General features: G+C 33.4%; 1 protein-coding gene across 1 annotated transcript in view; it reads left to right on the top strand.

Moving 5' to 3' along the window:
* CEP290 (centrosomal protein 290) overlaps window positions 1–19837 on the top strand; it is a 53455-nt gene that overhangs the window by 9852 nt on the left and 23766 nt on the right. Inside the window, exons 14-29 of the mRNA XM_074167547.1 lie at window positions 466–678; window positions 1202–1364; window positions 2066–2166; window positions 2259–2346; window positions 2827–2939; window positions 5967–6051; window positions 7432–7574; window positions 8160–8324; window positions 9071–9220; window positions 10224–10339; window positions 11668–11770; window positions 13673–13903; window positions 14459–14632; window positions 16207–16318; window positions 17121–17326; window positions 18829–18980. Of these exons, the coding sequence (XP_074023648.1) occupies window positions 466–678; window positions 1202–1364; window positions 2066–2166; window positions 2259–2346; window positions 2827–2939; window positions 5967–6051; window positions 7432–7574; window positions 8160–8324; window positions 9071–9220; window positions 10224–10339; window positions 11668–11770; window positions 13673–13903; window positions 14459–14632; window positions 16207–16318; window positions 17121–17326; window positions 18829–18980 (2315 nt within the window). The remainder of the gene's footprint in view (window positions 1–465; window positions 679–1201; window positions 1365–2065; window positions 2167–2258; window positions 2347–2826; window positions 2940–5966; window positions 6052–7431; window positions 7575–8159; window positions 8325–9070; window positions 9221–10223; window positions 10340–11667; window positions 11771–13672; window positions 13904–14458; window positions 14633–16206; window positions 16319–17120; window positions 17327–18828; window positions 18981–19837) is intronic.

Below are 19837 nucleotides of genomic sequence, written 5' to 3' on the forward strand. Positions count from 1 at the left end.
AAAGGTAACATGACCATTTTATTTTAAGATCTATGAAAAGCAAAATAAGAAACCATTAATTTGCTGTGCATTCTTTTTCTCTAGAAATACAGAAAAAATGTTTGCAGTATTTGAGTAAAATTAGTCTTTAATTTTTATGTTCATTTCCATTTATTAAATATTTGAGAAGAGTTTAAATTTATTCGCAGTACTTCAGTGGGTTTTATGGGTAATCAATGCCTAATAAAACTATTCCTTGTCTATAATGATTAGAGCATAATATATAGTCTCAGCTCTAAATAAATTCTGATGTCCCTTATGTGCCCTTCTCATAAATATTGTTTGAATTAAAGAATGAGAGAGGAAAAAAAAAAAACACCTCTCATATGTAGTCTTTTGTAATTACTTTGAGTAAAAAGAGCAGGAAATGAAGATCTCCATTATAACATTATCTGAAGTATCTTTTTATTGTTTAATGGCTGATAGCAAGAATTACTAGTAAACAGATCAAGGTCTTTCTTTCCAGGTCACTCATCTCTTGCTCAGCAGAATTGGATTGGGGATATGCAAGAAAAGTTAAAAATGCTAGAAGAGAGAACTAAGGAGGCTGAGAAATCAGCAGAATTAGCAGAAGCAGATGCTAGAGAAAAGGACAAAGAGCTTGTTGAGGCTCTGAAACGAATGAGAGACTATGAACTGGTAAACAATTTGTTCGAGTGGACAGGGTATTGCATCATATTTTTAGGCGATCATTTGTCCTTCCATGTTTTATTGACTGTGTTGTAATTAGAAATTAAATGAATGACTTCTGATGCTGGGGTTTTCTTTCTAGTCTTTTCTTTCATAATAACATTTAGTGGTCACTGAGTGCATGTATATAAGCTATACTTAATAATTTTTAAGAGTTGTCAGCTTTAATATACTTATATGGGCTTCTGAAGTCTATTGAACAATAATTGAAGAGTCAAGATATGATTCTTTGAAGGATCATGTAGTAAGAAGACTCCATTTTCAAATATGCAGAGACTCCTCTGTTGTCAAAAGACAGATTTGTAGGATCAGCTTTTTGTTCAGTAACTTTTTTCACTAAGCATAGCGCAGAAGAGAGATAAAGTTTGAAAAACATTTTTCCTTATCTGTGTAATGATAAAAGATTAATAATTTATTTTCTTATGTCTTCTGTTGGTTGGTTTGTTTTTACTTCCCATTTGTTTTTTTACAGGGAATATATGGCTTGGAAGAGGCTGTTGCTGAAATAAAAGATTTAAAAAAGCAAATCAAAATACGAGATCATGAGATCGAAACATTAATTAAGGAACTCAATAACCTTGAATTTAAAATAAATGATTTTCTTGATGAAAATGAAGTACTTAGAGAGCGCTTAGGTATGCTGTATCCATTACATTTTCAGTTATTTGTTGTGTAAGACTTGAAATAACATTATGTAATGGAAATCTTTTACTATACCAAGTAACTACTTGGAAATAGTTTTGTATTCAAAGTAATTCTGCTAATATTTTGCAAGTAGTTTTAGTTAGGACAAACTGCATGAATGGTTGTATGACTAACCTTGAATATACATGACTAAACTTGGCTTACAGGTTGCTTTGAAAGTAGGAGAAGAGGTCTTGTAGTGCTTTTTTGGTTTTGTTTCTCTTTGACTGTACACTCCTTAATTAACTTCAAAATATGGTATTTGGAAAACATAACATACTGAAGTTCTAATGCTAGACTGAAAAACACAGAGAAAACTTTGGACAGGCTTATTTTTATATAGAAGAATAGAAACATAAATATAGTTAATTTTAGGTGGCATTTTATTACATTGTGGTGTTTGAGTGTGAGTTTTCAGTGGTGTGGTGTTTCAGTGTTTGAGTAACTGAAGTAAAATCGAGCTGTCTCTGGTGTTATATGGAGCACAAGATGTGTGTATATATATAGAAATATAGATATTCAACTATCAACTTTTTTTCTTTTATTGCTACTTGACTAGCTGTATTCTTACTTAAATGAACTACATTCTAATGATTACTAACACTAATGTTCCTCCTTAATGAGTAGTTACACAGCGTATACTGTGTTTTAGGTCTTGAGCCAAAGACAATGATTGATTTAAATGAATTCAGAAACAGCAAAACACTGAAGCAGCAGCAATATAGAGCTGAAAACCAGATTCTTTTGCAAGAGGCAAGTGATAAATCCTCTTTTTGCATAAGAGCTACGCAATGAAAATGTATTTGAACGAAATGAAATACTGATCTGTGAATATTAATATGCAGATTGAAAGACTAGAAGAGGAAAGAGTGGTACTGAAAAAACAGGTTCGTAAGTTGGCTCAGGAGAAAGGAAGAAGAGGTGCAACAGTAGGTAGGATTATTTTTTTTATTATATACTGTCCTTTCAAAAACATGCTGTCTATGTTTATTAACATAGCTTTGTTATATTTACTCATTTGTTTAAATTAGAAGGGTAAATACATCTCACTGAATCTGTAGGAGGAGGTGAGTGGTTTTGTATTTCCATAGTCTTACAGCTCAGTAGCGTTTTGACTTGTGATGGCCAGTATTACATCACTGAGTTGTGCCGTTGGGTTGCAGTTCTTAGATGCAGGATGGTTTTGCCATGATTTCTAGTAAATCTATATAATGTATGTGGTTCAAAAATCTTAAAATTTCCGTTCTCTGCCACTCGGGGAAGCATAATGTGCTCAAATGGAAAGGTTTACAGCTCCTTACTTTGCAGGTAGAAAACTGGGACTCAGATATACTAAATGGAATATATTCCCTTGCTTGGAGACCAATTAAAAATTCATAATCCTTTATTACTTGTACATTTACTTGTGATTAGGACTGGATGCTGGTGATATGCTGATAAGTGATAGCTTTACTGAAGAGAAGGAAATGAGTGAAAGGAAGTTGGATTTTTTGAACAGATATGATATTGCTGAAGTAAAAGCAAAGGTAGGTTCATAAAGCAAGTCCATAACATTATTTTATTTTGAAAGAGAAATACAAAAAATGTTTATCTTGGAAATCTCTGTTCAAATATTTCTCTAGGTGCTTTTATTAACTGCTTTTTAAAAAAATCCCGAAATTAATAATTTGTAATTTTTTAAGAAAACTTATGAAAATTCTATATTTTTTGTGAATATAGGCTAGCAGCTTGTGTAACATGGAAAGGAGAAATACACTTGCAGATAGAGGAGCACCAGTTAGACTTTTGAAGTCGGAGAAAGATATAGCTGAAAACAGTAAGGCTGTGAGAAATCTACCTGGAAGAGCTTCTGGCGTACTTCAGAACTTAGGTCATTTGGAAAAAAAAAGAAATACTTCTTTGGTTCATGTAGGTTCAAAGCATGTGACCGAGTGGCAACTAGTTAGTGACAGCTGTAATTCTGAAACTCTTAGTATAAAAGAGCTTTTTGTATCACCAGAGCTACGATGTATACAGACATCGGGGATAACAGATTATACAGACAACAGAGAGATGTCAAAAGACTTAAAATCAGACGACACAGGTTTGTTTTCTGCTTATCAGCAAGAGTGTCAGACCTCAGAGGGAAATAACCAAAATTACAGAAACAAACCATCTTTTCAGAATCAAGTGTCCATAACTTCCAATTCAGACCAAACAGATCAGGAACATTTTTGCGCAGGACTATCTCTTGGCAAAAACTCTCTTATTTCCTGTGCATCTGCTCTTGGAAAGCCAGTAACGCACAAAACACAAATAATGCCATTGAAGGATAAGCAAGACTATTCACAAGAGAAGTTTTCTGCCTTTCAAGAAGACAAAGAAGTAAAGAAATGCCTAACAGAACTGTTGCAAGTAAAAACTTTGGAAAGCAGACTTGAAAACAGACAATCAGAGCACTCAGGTGAGGTAGATCCTGTTGAAAATATCATAGAACAATTGAGGAGAGAATTAGCCCTTCTTAGATCTCAGGTGAGACACCTTTATAGTATGGATATGTTTATATATATTGCAGTTGTTTAGAAGATAAATTCAAATAGTAAAAATGTGTTCGTTTACCTTCATCCTTACTGATTAAAGCTATAGCATAGTTCTAAGAGAATTGGGCATTTTTTCTTGTAATAAAAAGAATTTGCAGTTTATTTGTTGACATACGATTGAAAAATGTAGGCACGTATTTTCATTCTGTTGGTGGAAGAAGTTTGCACAACAGCTGTGCACATGCACATAGATGTGTACAAAGAGAGAATGGGTTTTATTCTAAGACCTGTGACACGTCTGTGTAAACAAAGTACCCGTCTTTTTTCTTACTGGTGCATACAGCCTTGCATCTGATACAAATCAATTCTTGCAGCTGTATTTTAAACAAAATAGTTTGAGGAATATTTTTAAAGATTCTTCTAAATAAATACAGAGAAATACAAATGGTAATTTACAAGCGTTAGTTGAATGAATTAGGGACTGAATCAGTCCTTTGGTATGAAAATCGGAAGATGAGCTTCTGTTAAAGGGCACATGTTATTTAACTAGAGGACATCTCCTACCTCCAGAGAGAACAGATGGTGTAAAGTTAGACTTTTAGAATGAGAAAAACCTTTCATTCTGGGAAACATTTAAGAAGTTCCTGAGTCCATTTCCCTGCCGGCTGATAAAGATAATGTATATCTGTTTTCAGAAAAAAAGATTTCCAATGAAAAATTCCATTGTTTATTAAAATGATTTCTAGTGATAAAATCTTTTAGATTCTCAAAAGGGTTTTTGAAAACTTTTAATAATCAGTGAAAGGATGGGTTGATTTCAGGATGTTTGTTTCTTTTATTCACATGATAAATCTCATAAAAATATTCTTCACTGGTAACTTCCTGAATTGGTTTCTTGAAATGCTGTGTTGGTTTTCTGTATAGTGGAGGCCATTGCTTTGGTTGCTAGAGATATATTTGGGGCATGATCCAAGCCAGTCCCTCAGAGTCTCATAGATTTTTGTTCTGTTGTTCCAACTGCTGCATGATCCAAGAATACATGTTTCCCTAGACAGTGTTAGCCAGGATACACCTTGTCTAATTCTTCCAGTGAATCCATCTCAGTTGCCATTGCATTTCAGGCAGGAGATTCACATGTGGACTGTGAAATTTTCATGAAGGCATACTCCAAATTTGAAAAAAGGCTGGGACTAGAACATTAGATTGCTAAAATTGGAATCTCTGGGGTTTTTTTGTCTGGGAAAAACCATCTAAGAATGTGATGAGGAAACAACATGGTTAAAATGTATAAGATAAGCAAATAGGTCTTTCCTTAACTAAAATGTTTTGGAACTGATGCCATTTCTGTTGAGCCTGTTGAGCTATATAATTGATCAGCAGAAATATAAGTCTATATACGTCAGGCTTTTTTCAATTATACAGCGGTTTTTCCATGCTATAGGAGTGTGCTTTGCTGTTTTAATTTCTCTTAAAATACTGTGTTAGCCAAGTGTGGAATGAATGCCTTTTTCAGTAGAAAAGAAGTGGGGTTTTTTATATTTTGGAAGATAAGTTTTGGAAATAATTTTTTTTTTTTTTAATAGAAATGGAGATAAAATCCTATACTAATAACTTACTGTTGGTTTTTTTTAGAATGAGCAGATATCCAGAGATTTGTTGATGAAGAGTATGCTAAGTAGTTATACAGAATTAAATCTTGAAAGATGCAGAAGTCAGGCAGTGCAGGTAGTACAAGTTTTCTTTAAAAAAAACACCAACCCCCCCGCCCAGGGTTAATATTTAGAAAGTCTATTCATGGTTTAATTATTTTTTCTTGATACATTTGTTGCTGTGAAGATAAGGCTATTTCTTTGATTGTTCCCATCCATATAACTCCTCATTTTGGTTTACATACTGTGTAATTTCAGTGTTGAATATGTATGGATTACCAATATTTTCAAGCGTTTATTCTCATTTAACCACAGTCTTAATGAAAATTCTAATACTAAAAGTCCTAAATTACAATTTTTGAGTCTTCTTTGGTCTTTTCTTTAGAATGAGCATCTTGCAAATGAATTAAGTGTGAAAGAGAGAGATTTAGAGAAGAACAGGACTGTAATAGCCAAATTTCAAGCAAAATGTAAGTTGCAACCTGTTTTAAAACCAGGGAATATTCTCAGGTACCTGCAGATAGTTTGGTTATTTAGTTTTTCTGGTTTTGTAATTGTGACCACAAACACCTGTCTTTACAGGGTTTTTTTAAATGCAGATTACTCTGATATCTTTCACAATGGTTGCATTTGCTGTGTACGTAGAAAGTTATTATACAATTATTCTGATATACTTATCAACTGTGGAAATTATGGTTGTGAATTGGTTCAGGTGTGAACACAACGATTACAAAACAGTTAATGTAAATGGCATTTATGACTTTTTTTTTTTAAATTTTCTCTTTATATTAGTGTATATCTTCGTGGGTGTGTGTATAAATACACATATTGTGTTGCTAATTTAAAACTTAAATTAGTGACAGTGCATGAAGCATAGCTTATTCTCAATAAATATATTAAACTGGTATCTCTCATGTTTTTCCTTCCTGAATCAGACCTAATAAGGGCTTTAAGTCTGTAAGTGATCCCAATTATAATAATTATTCAATTTACCTGTGTAATTGTAGTGCTTTCCTGGCTCCGAGGAAGTGTTGGGGAATTAAACTCACTGGCTGCATACATACTTATGTATGTTAGCTGAAGTGCACTGCTTGCGCATTCCAATATAAAAATAATGCTAATTTCTATAGACGAGAATCTTTTTTTTTTCCACGGAGAAAGTGAATTCTAAAATTTCTTTTTGACTTTTCAAAATAGATTTGGTGAAACTGCTCAAACTGCTCCAAATTGCGCAGTTCACTCCTGGCTTTTCAAGACAGTTAGCCATATTGTTAAGATGCAGAGAATGTTCTGACAGGTTTGTTGTTTTGTTTTGGTTTTTTTTTTTAAAGTTTCCAGACTTCTTGCTCTGTGCTGGAAACTCTGGAATTCCACCAAGAGATTAATGGTGGCAGGAGAACTGTATGTCTTGACAGTCCTTATTACAGCCAAATAATTTAAATGTTCTTTTGTTCTAGTCTGCAGCAGGAATTCAGGCTATTCCTATGTACTTCATCGCTAGCTCCAAGCACTTCCAAGATAGCCACATTTCTGGATTCATGAAAGCCAGTCGCATAGGCTTCTAAAAAAAGTGAAAAACCTGGCAGGAAACATTAAAGACTGGAAGGTTCAATGAAGTCAAATTTGTTCCCATGAAACATCTAATTATTGTTTTATTGGTATTTCTCCAGCAAAATACACTCTCCAGATGTTCCTAGCAGCTTTACTTTTAACTTCCTAATTGGTTATGTCTATATATAATACGAACATTCTTTTTATATATCAAATCAACAATTATTATGATGAAATGTCCTAGGAAAATTTAACTCATTTTTAAGTACTTTTAGACACATTTACAATTTTTATTACAGTAAAAGAATTATCAGAAGAGAATAAACAACTTGAACAAGGAATGAAAGAAATATTGCAAGCTGTCAAGGAAATGCAGACGGATCCTAGTGTGAAGGGAGGAGAAACAGCCTTAATAATCCCTAGTCTGGATCGTTTAGTTAATGTAAGCTTGATTTCTAAAGTATTATTTAGTTTTATAGGATTTATAGGCTTTTTTTTTTTTCCTCTTCAATTATTGGGTTATTGTATAATTAAATAGTAGCTTCCTTATATATACGCTTCCTTAGTTACATGTAGGAGTACTTCGTGTGATACCTCTTTAAAAATGCAAATTAAAAATATACAGCAACAAGATATTGCTAGTAAAAATTTTTTAAAAAAATATTTGGCCGCATAGTATAAAACTGTCTTTGGCAAATTTATTGTCTCAGTCATAAAACTTAGGTAGAAGTTCATTTGCATGTCTTTTATCTCTATGGGACCTGCAGGAAATATCTAAGAAAAATTCTTTATTCAAACATCTTGCCAAAAAAGTTATTATTTTTACAGGAAAATGTAACCATTTAAATCACAGTCTGTGGCAAACATACCATCAGGAAACTGATAAGTAGATTTTAAAACATTAAAATTTCATGCTTTTTGCTAATTTCTTGTAGTCTAAACTTGAGGGCTCTAATTTATTGTGAAAAAAACAAAGCTTTTCTGCATTTTTTCCTCTGTTTTGTTAATTAAATGTTTACTGCATTAGGCAATGGAGTCAAAGAATTCAGAAGGAATCTTTGATACTAGTGTGCACTTGAAAGCTCAGGTTGACCAGCTTACAGGACGAAATGAAGAATTAAGACAGGAACTGAAACACACTCAGAAGGAGGCAACAAATTTCTCTAATCAGCTGGCAAATGCAAATGAACAGGTACACAATTAATACAATTTATTTTGTACTTGAGAAGTGGCTGCTCTGATAATTTAGAACAAAACCACAAAATGTGTAAGATCCTGAATTTAGCCTATGTGAATAGTGTAATTATACAAATCTTAATTAAATTTATGTTTTAATAATTAATTTAACAAATAATTAAACAACCATTTTAAATTCCAATCTTACTCTTTTTAATGTTACTTTATCCTTGGAATATCCTATCATGTTGAGCACCAGGCATAGCTATCTTTTGTGGAGAGCTGTGTCCAAAAAAGCTCACAGGTTTCTTTCTTTAAAAAGCAAGTAGTCTTGCATTTGTTATTTATAAATAAGTAACAGAAATTAAGTGTTCTAAAATGAAGAATCATTCTCTGAAGTCCTGTATCTTGTTTTAAGTTGTGGAGGACCAGGGAGCTTTTAAGAAATTAAATGAAAAGGCAAAGTTTTGTTTAGACTAAACCATCAAATAATCACTGCAATAATTCTGTCCAAAACTCCAGCCTGACTGCTGGAGTAATTTGATAAGTTTAGCTTCAGATATTATGCATTTGATGATTTATGGAATCGCAGCATTTTTAAAGGTTACTTTAAAGTGTGTTTGAATCCTTTAGAATGTAAGTGCTAGTGAATTAGGATGTTAATAACAACTGATATAGCACAAGAAAACAATATATTTTCCATCAGTGATTTCTTTTTTAATTGAATATCTAGAGCTACGTCTTTATGTTTCTTTTCTTTAGATTGCTCAACTGAAAAATGAAATTTGCTTATTACGTCAGTCAGAAGGTGCCAATATTGTCTTCCAAACAGTGAATCTTCCAGAAGGAATGGTTCCTTCAAGTGTTAATACGATTAATTCTCTGAATGAATATTTAATACGTCTTATACAGGTAACTCATTTACTCTTTGATATTAGGAATATTTGTGACATATAGTTAATTCCTCCAAAATCTAGTACCATGTCATATGTGGACATGGGAGAACTCTCCAAAATTATTTTGAAGTTCCCACACCCAGTAAACACTTCGAGCTATCTTGTTTTTTAAAGGCCATAAGTATTTTGCTGGGAGCTAATACTAATTATATTTTTTACAACAATTCAGATTTTTTTTATTTTAAATCTGAATTTTTATCTAAATATTTGCCCACTCTTCCTTCTACTTCTGCAGTTGCACTCATTTACGTGAAATTCTCTCTTACTGCTGTCTGGATTCCACACTTGAGTCTGCATGTGCAAATCCTACTCTGAAGTTTTTCTCTGTACAGCAAAGGTCTCTGTTTACCATACGAATTTTCATTCTATTATTTATCAAAAATATGTCAACATTTTTAAGAGGCATAAATACGTTGAAACCTAAGCCAGTGATTCCAGTGGGGAGGATAGCAGACAAGCGTATAATAAAGAAGAATTGATTCTATGAAAACTGGAGTAAAAAGAACTTACCTTTTTTTCTACTATTAAATTATTTTGTTCTGTCTTTTTTCGCTTTAGTTTTGTCGATTAGAGGATATTTTTCAACTGTATCTGGTTATAAAGTAGAATAGTATTTGGGAACATGGGAAGAAAACAATGCCTTCCAGTTAGACGTTCAGTTAGTATTCCTTGTGGGCTAGCAACACGGTCATGGTGTTTTGAACTTTGAGGGATGTAATCCACAGTGCACTTTATGAACTATTTCACACTTATTAATATGAATGCCAAAGTCTATTGGACTTTTTTTTCATCTGTTGCTTATAAAGAAAAAACACACTTCATATCTGCAGTTCACACAGTTCATGATAGAAGCATCTATTGTGAAAAACACAAGGGAGAATGGGCATTTTGATTAATAATTTCATGTTTAAAACCTATATTAATCAATTCAGTATTTTTATTTGGAAAATAATCATTAGGAACTGGAAAATAAAGAACAGTTACTTAAAAAACTAGAAGATGCAGTAGAGGACTACAAGCGAAAATTTGCAGTAATTCGTCATCAACAAGGCTTGCTGTATAAAGAATATCAAAGGTATTGTTCTCTTTTCTGAATTACGAAAGTTCAACTACCTAAACTTTTAATAATTTTGCATACAAGATTCACTGCTGTATTGAAGTAGTTCTTTGGTCGTTGTCATAAATGCTGCTTGTCTTGGATATGGACACCATACATTTTCTTCAGTCCTGTAAAGATTCAGAAAACTCATTGCATACTTTGTAACAGGGGTTGTACTATGCTTTCTGCATCTGATGTCTTGTATTTTATTAGAACCTGGTGTTATGGACTCTTCAGTCTCATTTTCTTTTGCTGTCATGTATGGGTCCTAGCAGTTTTTCTGTTTGTTCTTCATGAAATAGAAAAACTACCGTGGGAAATAGTGTCCTTTATGACTCTGAAATAAATTATTGTAATAGAAGGAAAGACTTGCAAAACCATTGAAAAAAAATTGAGTTAATATTACAGCCATTGCCTGCCCTTCTGTTTAGAAGTCTGACCTCTAATACAGAATGTGGATATGTGAATCCTAAGTTTAATTATGTCCACTTCCTGAGGGAAATTCAAACCAACATCTTTTAAAGGAAAAGCCAATTGCTGTGCTGTTGGGAATTCTCAAAGGATGAGCAAGAAATATTTTCTTTATGATACTGTACCATTCTGGATGATTAAAAATACTTCAAAATAACTTAGGTATTCTGTCTCTCAGAAGTCAAAGAGTCACTGATTATTTGCCAAGCCATTTTATCTAGCTTTAAATCTCATCAGCTGAATTATAATTGTGATTGTGAATTCACAATTGTGAATACCTGCTGAAATCTGCTGGGCCTACTCTACTTCAAAAAAAAAAAAAAAGGCCTGTTTCCAGGCTCAACAGCGTGGTAATTGCCAGTAGTATGATTTTTGTCTCCCTTCCTAGAAAAGGGAAGACCTGGAGTTTCCAGAGTGGTAGTTAACCTGGAGATGTTTTTATTTGCAAAGTTTTAAACTTTGCCTATTTTTACACAGATATGTGCCAGAAAGTAATGAATTTCAAATACAACTGTGTAATTTAAAGCAGATTAAATCCCATGTGTGTATATTTTTGGGGAGTAAGGCACCTCTATCTCTGCACCATAGCGCACATTTGAAGACAAGATAAAATACTTAAGAATTATTTTCATCATTAAACCAGCTGCAGCCTAAACAGAGGGGATAGTTTTTCAGTAATTCATCTACTTTTTATAACATCTTTTTCAAATTACGTTACTGATAAAAATAGGTATCCTGGTTTGCAACGTTTCAGGGTTGCTGTTTTAGTTACAGTTTTAAAAATCATCAAGTCTTTCATCATTCTAAAAGAAAATATTTAATTACTATTTTAGTCAAAAGGAAAGCTGGCAGAAAGAATCAGAAGATATGAAAGAGGAAAAGAAAAAGCTAGAAGAGCAAAAAGAACAGGATGCTACAAAAATAAAGGCGTATTCTGTAAGTAATTTTGTTGCTCTTTTTCTCAAAAGACTGCTCTCTTAACAGAAGTTCTTATTCAGGCTGTTTGATTGGGAGGAGGAGCAGTGCAGGAACCTCTGTGAAAAACACATTAATTTATACTAAGAATTAAGGTTATTACTTTGAATTACATCTCATTTATATATTCCTATTAATTTATATGTATCAGTATTTCACAAAAACAGGAAACAGAATTTGTCTTCCTATTCTGATTTACTTCCACCAAGACTGAATTCAATATTTTATTAAGAAAAGAGAAAAATAACTTTTTAAGAAGATGGTATTTGAAAGTTCCTGGAATTATTGCAGGTGCCTAATCACAGACATAGTGCAATTTTAGGTGGTTTTAGGTTTCTTTGGGCAGATACCAAAAGCTGCCAAATACGACAGAAGACACATGGGATACACATGTCCTTTTTGAGAAGCAGACCCAGGACAAGGATATCCCAAGATGTTGAAAATGGCTGTGGGTGCCTAAGTTTAGACAGCTGAGTTCTCACCCTTTTCTTCTCGTGAGGGGTAGCAGTAGTGGTATGTGGTCCTGCTTATAATCATGTTCATAACTGTAATGGATTTGCAAAATAATTGTATCCTGAGGCAATTAAGTCTATTTCCAGAAAAGTGAAATTGAAATTGTTTTGCACATTTCTACTGTATGTTTAAAAAAAAACAAGAGAGAGCGTGCAATTTTACTTCATTTGTTCAGTATCTTACTGTGCATTTCCAGAGTAACAGGAGTAGATTGTAGCAGGATTAAGATATTTCTGGGATTTGTTTTTTAAATGTCTTTAAAATATAATGGAGTTTTATGATGTTAGCGGTGCTATCAAAGTGTTGCTGAGATCTTTTAAGAAATTACTGTTTGCCAATAGCTTTTGTTTCCAGAAACACATCCTATCCAAAGATAAGAAATGCATACTATTATTTAGTATTATTTCTTGTTAGTATGTAATTTTGATTAGAATTAGGTGTACGTTTTCAGATTAAATATATCTCTGAAAGTAATTCATTGTGAATGATCAAGGAAAATGCGTTGGTTGTTCTTAAAATCTTAAGAAGAACAGGCTTCTTGATCAGAAAAGCCAGATCTTTGCCAGTTGTCATGGAACTGGATTTTTTTCATGGCTTCAGGCTTCCAGGACTCGACAGTTTTTTCTAGCTACCTGCTCACTCTTCTTCATTAGGCTCTTAGGAAACTGAGATTTTACAGTTCCAATTTCTACTCCCTGTCTCCTTGGCAAGCTGATGTTTGTGACAGCAAAACTCAAGCTCATGTGCCTTCGGTGACTGGAGTTCCTGTAGTTCTCTCTCCCCCCCACCCCTCCCACCTCTCCTCAGTTTTATACACGCATGCAAACACGTGTGTGCGCACACGCACACACACATATGCATGTTTCCACAAGAGAGGTCCTGTGGTTACTTTACAAATACTGGTTTGATCCTCAAAATAGGACATTATTAGTGTTTGTTAAGAACCACAGGAATTCTATTTGGTTTAGACAATTGTTCCAATATGTTTGTTTTGACTCTAGTAAAAGGGGGAAGAGTGATGACAATGTATGCAGAGAATTATTTTTTTTCTAAATTTTGAGAATATCAGCATTAACTAAAATTTCTACTTGTCGGTCAGATGTATTTAGCTTCTATTTCTCAGAAACTAGTGATTTTGAAGATTTAAATTCTTTTTTTCTTAAAACAGAATATTGTATGCTTACGCATGTGTTGACTGTGTCTATATGTTTTATTAGCAAAAAGAAATTATTTCAAAAATATTAACAGCATATTTACAGCTGGGTTAAAAAACGTACAAGAAAGCTTGTCTACATGGTTGAGTGTTACCATATTTCTGTACAAGGTTCTTGTTAAAATATTATATTACAGAATTTACTCACTGCACTTCAGCTGGATCCTGATGAAACAAAAAAAGTTCTTGCAGAAAATAATAGGAAAATAACTGTTTTACAAGTTAATGAAAGGTCACTAACAAGGCAGAATAGCACTTTACTTGAAACGGAACGACATCTTAGAAAAGAAAATGAGAAACTAAAGGATGAAATAACGCATATGGAGACTGCAGTTCTAGGGAAGATTGGAAACTTGCAACGATTCAAGGTATAGTTTATAGTAGTAATAGCACACATTTTTATTTTTAAAATTTGGCAATAAATACGCTTTCTTTTTTAAATGGAGGAAGTACTAGTTTCTTGAATGCATTACCCAAGTGCTTGTTAAATGCTGTTACAAATTTTGTCAAAACATTCTTTGTACTTAAATAAACCTCATAATATAAAACCTGTCAGTTTTCTTCTTCTGAAGTTGCATCAACAAGTTTATTGAAAGCATCATATGAAACCAAATCTTACTTTTTGGCCTTCTGGGTTGCTAGGGCTTGTATTAAATCATTTTAATAAAATATGGTTTTGACAGTGCCTTATGATCAAGAAGCAGCTATTGATAAAATCACCCAGAGAGTTGGAATGCCAGGGAAATTCTGTCAATGTTTATTGCAAGTAGTTTATAAAGATGGACAGTAATTTAGTAAAATAAACCAGTATCATGTTTTAAGGCATTATATTAAGTGGTATTCTTTTTCTGTAGAGTAATTTATTTTTTCTATTTAAAGATTTAGCAGACCTTAGTGACCCATTGTGTTGGTTATTTTCATAGGAAATGGCTAGCTTTAAGATTGCAGCTTTGCAAAAAGCATTGGATGGCAGCGTGCCATTGTCTGAGCTAGAACTGGCCAATAAGCAGTATAATGAATTAACTGCTAAATACAGAGATATGCTACAAAAAGATAACTTGCTTGTCCAACGAACAACAAACATGGAACACATGGAGGTAATGTTTGTATTATGTTTGAACCCTAAGTGAAAAAAACCTCATAAGTTCATTCAGCATTGCGTTTTGTTCTCACTTAATAGAAAGAACAGAAGTCACTAGAACTGCTGGTTTTAACAGTTTCATAGTGAGAATAAGATGTTGAAGCCGGTCTTTGTGTTGCTATCAAATTTTAATTTGCTTACCTGGTATTTTACAGTGGATTAAGAAACATACACAAAGCCCCAGAATTTATTTCAATGGCATAAATAAAAGCATTTTGTTTAACTGTATTGGTGGGTTTGGTTGTTTGGTTTTTATGTTTGTTCGTTTGCTTTTTAAGTTAAGCTCTGGGTATGTTCGCTCACAAGTTATTTTTAGTTCTTTGATTACCAAACAAGGCTGGCAGAAGGGATTATTTGCTATCATCTTCAGTTTGAGAGGTCATAAGGAAAGCAGAATGAGAGTAAAAACTTTGAGGTTTCTGCCAAAGTAAGTGCTCTTACTAATTCCTGATTTACAGGAGTGAAATGTTCAGTTCCACAAGGCAGTAAACCTTTGGAATTTTACTTCCATAAAAAAAAGTAAATAACCAAAGATCATTCACAATGCATTTGCAGAATGTCATAGGGACTGAAAATACATAACTATTCCTTTGAACTTTTATTCTCAATTAGAAGGGAGTTTCTTTTCAAGAACTGTGAAGCTGGCTTCAAAGATACATTACTCCCTCCCGCTTTTCATTCATGTCAGCAGTAATAGCCCAAGAAAGTAGTAGTTTAACCAGTAGCTAAAACTCATGTCATATTTTTGTCTGTTGGATTTCTGTGGTTGACAAGGGTTAAATATATGTAGTGGGTAAATTTACTGAACTATTAAATTCGTCTGCTTGGGAACAGGTAGGTGCATTTGTGTTAGCTACAGAATGAATGGTTCCTTCTCTATTTTATAAAATTTTGAGTGTACGAAAACTTGCATTGCCTCTTTCAGTAATTTCACGGTGCTAGAGAATCCTTTATCAATAGCAAACTAAAAGCGTGTTTAGAAAATTAGAAATTGAAAATTAATATGAAGCATTCAATTTGTTTTACTGTTTAATGTGGAAAACTTTGTTTCTGTTTGGAGGAGCAAAGGAACATTTACAAAACTGTTTGGCATCGTATTAGATGCCTAAAAGAGCTAAAAGAAGCATACGGTCTGTCTCAAACATGTATTTATGTGCAAGATTAAGTATCCTGTGCAGGATGAAATATCCTCCAGAAGCACTTCTTTCTTTTCTATTGTTAGTGAAGTGTTTATCGTGACAAACATAGATTATTATTTTTTTTTTTGTCTAGTTCTGGACACTTTAGGAATCACAGTCACTGATGATAAACGGTCATGGTAATAGTAGTTGACAGTAAGATACAACATAGAGAGCAAAGACCAGCGTTTTTACGCTTAGGGGGAAATTTATGCTCTTCTGTTGCCGTGTATGTAGATTATGGGTTGTGCATAGGTAAGATCTGTTAATTTAAAAGATTTATAGACACTAACCATCAAGCCTGCGCCAGGTAAATAGTTTGCTGTTATGTTGTAACTTTTTTGTCATACAGCGTGAGAATGAATCCTTGAAAGCACAGATAAATTTACTGAATAAGGAACTGGAGATCACAAAAGAGAAACTTCACACTGTAGAACAGGCTTGGGAACAGATGACTAAGCTGGGCAAGTATGAAAGTTATATTACAACATTAAAAATCAAATGTTATGTCCTGTGTAAAAGTAAAAAAAATTCTCAATATTTTAAAATTGATGTATCTTAACAACAAAAACATAAAAACTATTCATTAATGGTCTTAATATTTTTTTTTTTGTGAATTTCTTTTTTGTTTGTTTTATTCCATTTTACTTATCTATTTGACCAAAACTAAGTTGGTATTTTCCTCTGGAAACTGTTCCATATTGACTCTTCCCTAGTTACTGGGTCAAGGGTTTAAAAGCTGGAACTTGTAAAGCAACATCACCTGATTTTTTATTTTTTAATAAGGTGCAATATATTCTAACTTGATTGTCAGTCAAAGTAACTTATAGGTTGTCAGGAAAATTATTTCTTTTTCCTGGTTTCATGCAATGTAACAAAGTACTTTTTCTTGGTAGCTGGGGCTTCTTTGTGTGCAGTTTGCATTCCTGTTATTCAGGAACTCATCCACATCTATTTCTTTTACAGATTTTAAATTAAATTTCCTGAAGATTTACCAGCTGAATTAAGGATAAAATGAAAGGCTACATAGAAAATAGCTATCAGTCTCAATAACCACGGTTGCAGATATACCCATTTATAATTGATAATAACATTTTATTCAAATTAGATAGTTTTCAAACTTGTAATAAGGCAAGATAACTATGCCTGCAGTTTAGCAAACCACCTGTATTATTATTTTAAACTCATGTTCTGTTCCATGGTGCAAACAATTTTCATGGTTGAATGAGCTTATGTATTCCCTAATTTAAATATTTTTTAATGTAGGGGATGACAATGCCATGGACAAGGCCACAAAAGCAATAACCAACAGTGAGATATTGTCCATTTCTAAGAAAATCACAATGTTGGAAATGAAGGAACTAAATGAAAGACAGAGAGCAGAACATTCGCAACGAATGTATGAACATTTAAGGAACACTGTAAAGCAAATAGAAGAACGTAATTTTGAACTGGAAACAAAATTTTCTGAGGTAAATGTGGGGATTTAGGCCTGCTGGTCTTCCTTCATTTTGAGTTGATGAACTCCTAATGCCCCAGGTTTTTTTCTTATGAGTTCCTCTGTGCATCCATATTTTCCTCATTTCTATATCTCCAGGACATACATTACCTGTTTCATATACTCCTGTTCTCAGTGCCTCCTAATCTGGCATCATTGCTTTTTTAGATAGATAGATATACACACACGTAACAAGATTGTGCTATGGTAATTAATGAAAGTTGAAAGTTATATCAGTTTAAGAACAGATAACTAGAAGTCTACTAAACATCTCCTTCTAAACTGAGATAGTACTACCTCAAATATGTGAAGTGCAGATAATAAGATACACTACACTTTTTTAGTTTGTTTAAGAGATCATTTATTTTTATTAAGGAGTGGATCAGACTAATTTGCTTCAACTGTATTTACTAAATTAATTCCTGAGGCTTCTCTATGATGCCTAATGCTTTTCAGATATCTGTCTTTTCTTAATGCTCTTTAGTTTTTTCTTAATGCTCTTTGGTTACTCAGTATTTAATAATAAAAGTTGAAAAAATCAGGCTGCTTGAAAGAATATCACTTAATTATGAAAGTTCTTTTTAGAAAGAACAGAAGAACTACATTATCATGAGTCTTGGCACTTGTGACCTCTATTTGTGTTACCAACCCTGCTATACTAAGTAACATAGAAATTTGTAAGGAAGACTGTTCATTTCCTAAAGAGTTTACAGTCTTATTCTTTTTTTTTTTCTTTTTTTCCTGTTTTAATTTAAGGGCAAGTTATTGCAGGAGTGGTTTTAAGATAAAGTTCACTAATAAAAATTAGATTTAATTTAGAATCCTGCTCTGTTTAATTTAGAATCTGCTTTCTGTTCCTATGCGTATGCAACACTGCAGATTGATTCAGAAAACGAACGGTTACAGGTTGTTAGTGCGGATGTATTACAGTCTGGGAAAGAGCAAAAGCTCGGGGCCCCAGCATTCCAAGATAAAGAAATGGCCTTGTGTATAAGATAGCGGGAGCAGCTGCATGCTAAGGAGGTGCTGAGGAGGAACCTAACTGTCTGGGAAAGGTGTCCATCTGGTCAGGACAGGGGAGGAGATTTTTGATAACGAGTTCTTAGAAATAATTAGAATAGTAACGCCTTTAATTATAATAACCTTAATGAATGTGTATGCTTTTCACCATAAATGGACGCTTGCTTCACAAACCGGTGTGCAAGTTTGGCGGAGAAATCCCCCTTGCACCCAGCGCTGCAATAAACATACCTGCTTTATAACTCTCTGCGAGTTGTAAGGTTTGTTTCCGCGCGTCAAGATGAAAAGATGTTTAAGCAGAGAGGAAAGGAAGCTTTTTTGAACACAGCTGGATACTGTTTTGTAATGACTGAAAAAGAAAAGATACTTTTGGCACCGCTGCTTCGTCTCAGGGCTGGGAGCAGTTGTGTGCTTAGGGTACCATGTTGTTTGTTTCTCATTTTGTTTTTTTGTAAGGTCACCAAAATCAACCTTGAGGCACAGAAAGTGGAACAGGAATTAAGAGATGAACTGTCAAAGAGTGTAAGTAAGGCAGTAAGTGATGCAGATAGACGACAAATCATGGACCTAGAGAAGCATGAGATGGAGCTCAAGATTGAAGTATCAAAGTAAGTGTTGAAGTAAAAAATTTTGAATGCAGTAGGTTTGGTAGCATGCAAAAATTTAGGCTATATAGGCTTATATAATACACTACTTGGGTATTATGAACAGATAATTTTCAATGCCTGATTTTTTTGGCATTCATATGTGCCAATTTTGGAATTGAAAATTAACCATTTAATTCATCACTATAAAGAAAGTAATTCACTTAATTTTGTTTTGAACAAGGAATTAAATGCTCGCCTGGATAGACACGGGTAAGTGAGCACTTAGATACTTATTACTAGTATTTTTAAACTATTTAATTAAGGTTTATTTTGCTTCTGTGCCACAACCTACTTCAAATGTATCAAAATCTTGTAAAAGAAATTGGAAAGCAATTCTTACTTTCAAAGAATCAGATACCTCAAAGATTCAGCTGCAGTGGGAGGGGTTGCCATTTACTTAAAACAGATTAAATTTGTATGCATAAATTGAAAAACTGACCTTTCTACCTGTGATACGGACATTTGTCTGAGTATATAATGTAATCCTGTTACATTCCTAAAACACTGAAGTCTGTGGGGATATTTGCAGTGGTTTTTGACACTGAAAATGAGTGATTAGACTTGGGGAAACAGAGAAAGGGATTGAGAATAAAACTTTTTGAGCATTTATGTCCTGAAGTGGGAGAGAAATAGAGGATGGAGATGCTTAGTTTTGGTAAAAACTGTGGCATTGTTTTCCTGGTGTAGGTTACTGCTGTAAAACTTCTATATAATTTACAGGAAAACAATCTGTGAAAAAGTTGAGAGGCAATACATAAGAATTTTCATAACAAGGACTCAAGTAGTAGAGAATAGTATGCTGAAAAGAGCAGTCCTCA

The sequence above is a fragment of the Numenius arquata genome, chromosome 2 (assembly GCF_964106895.1).
Source record: "Numenius arquata chromosome 2, bNumArq3.hap1.1, whole genome shotgun sequence".
NCBI lineage: Eukaryota > Metazoa > Chordata > Aves > Charadriiformes > Scolopacidae > Numenius > Numenius arquata.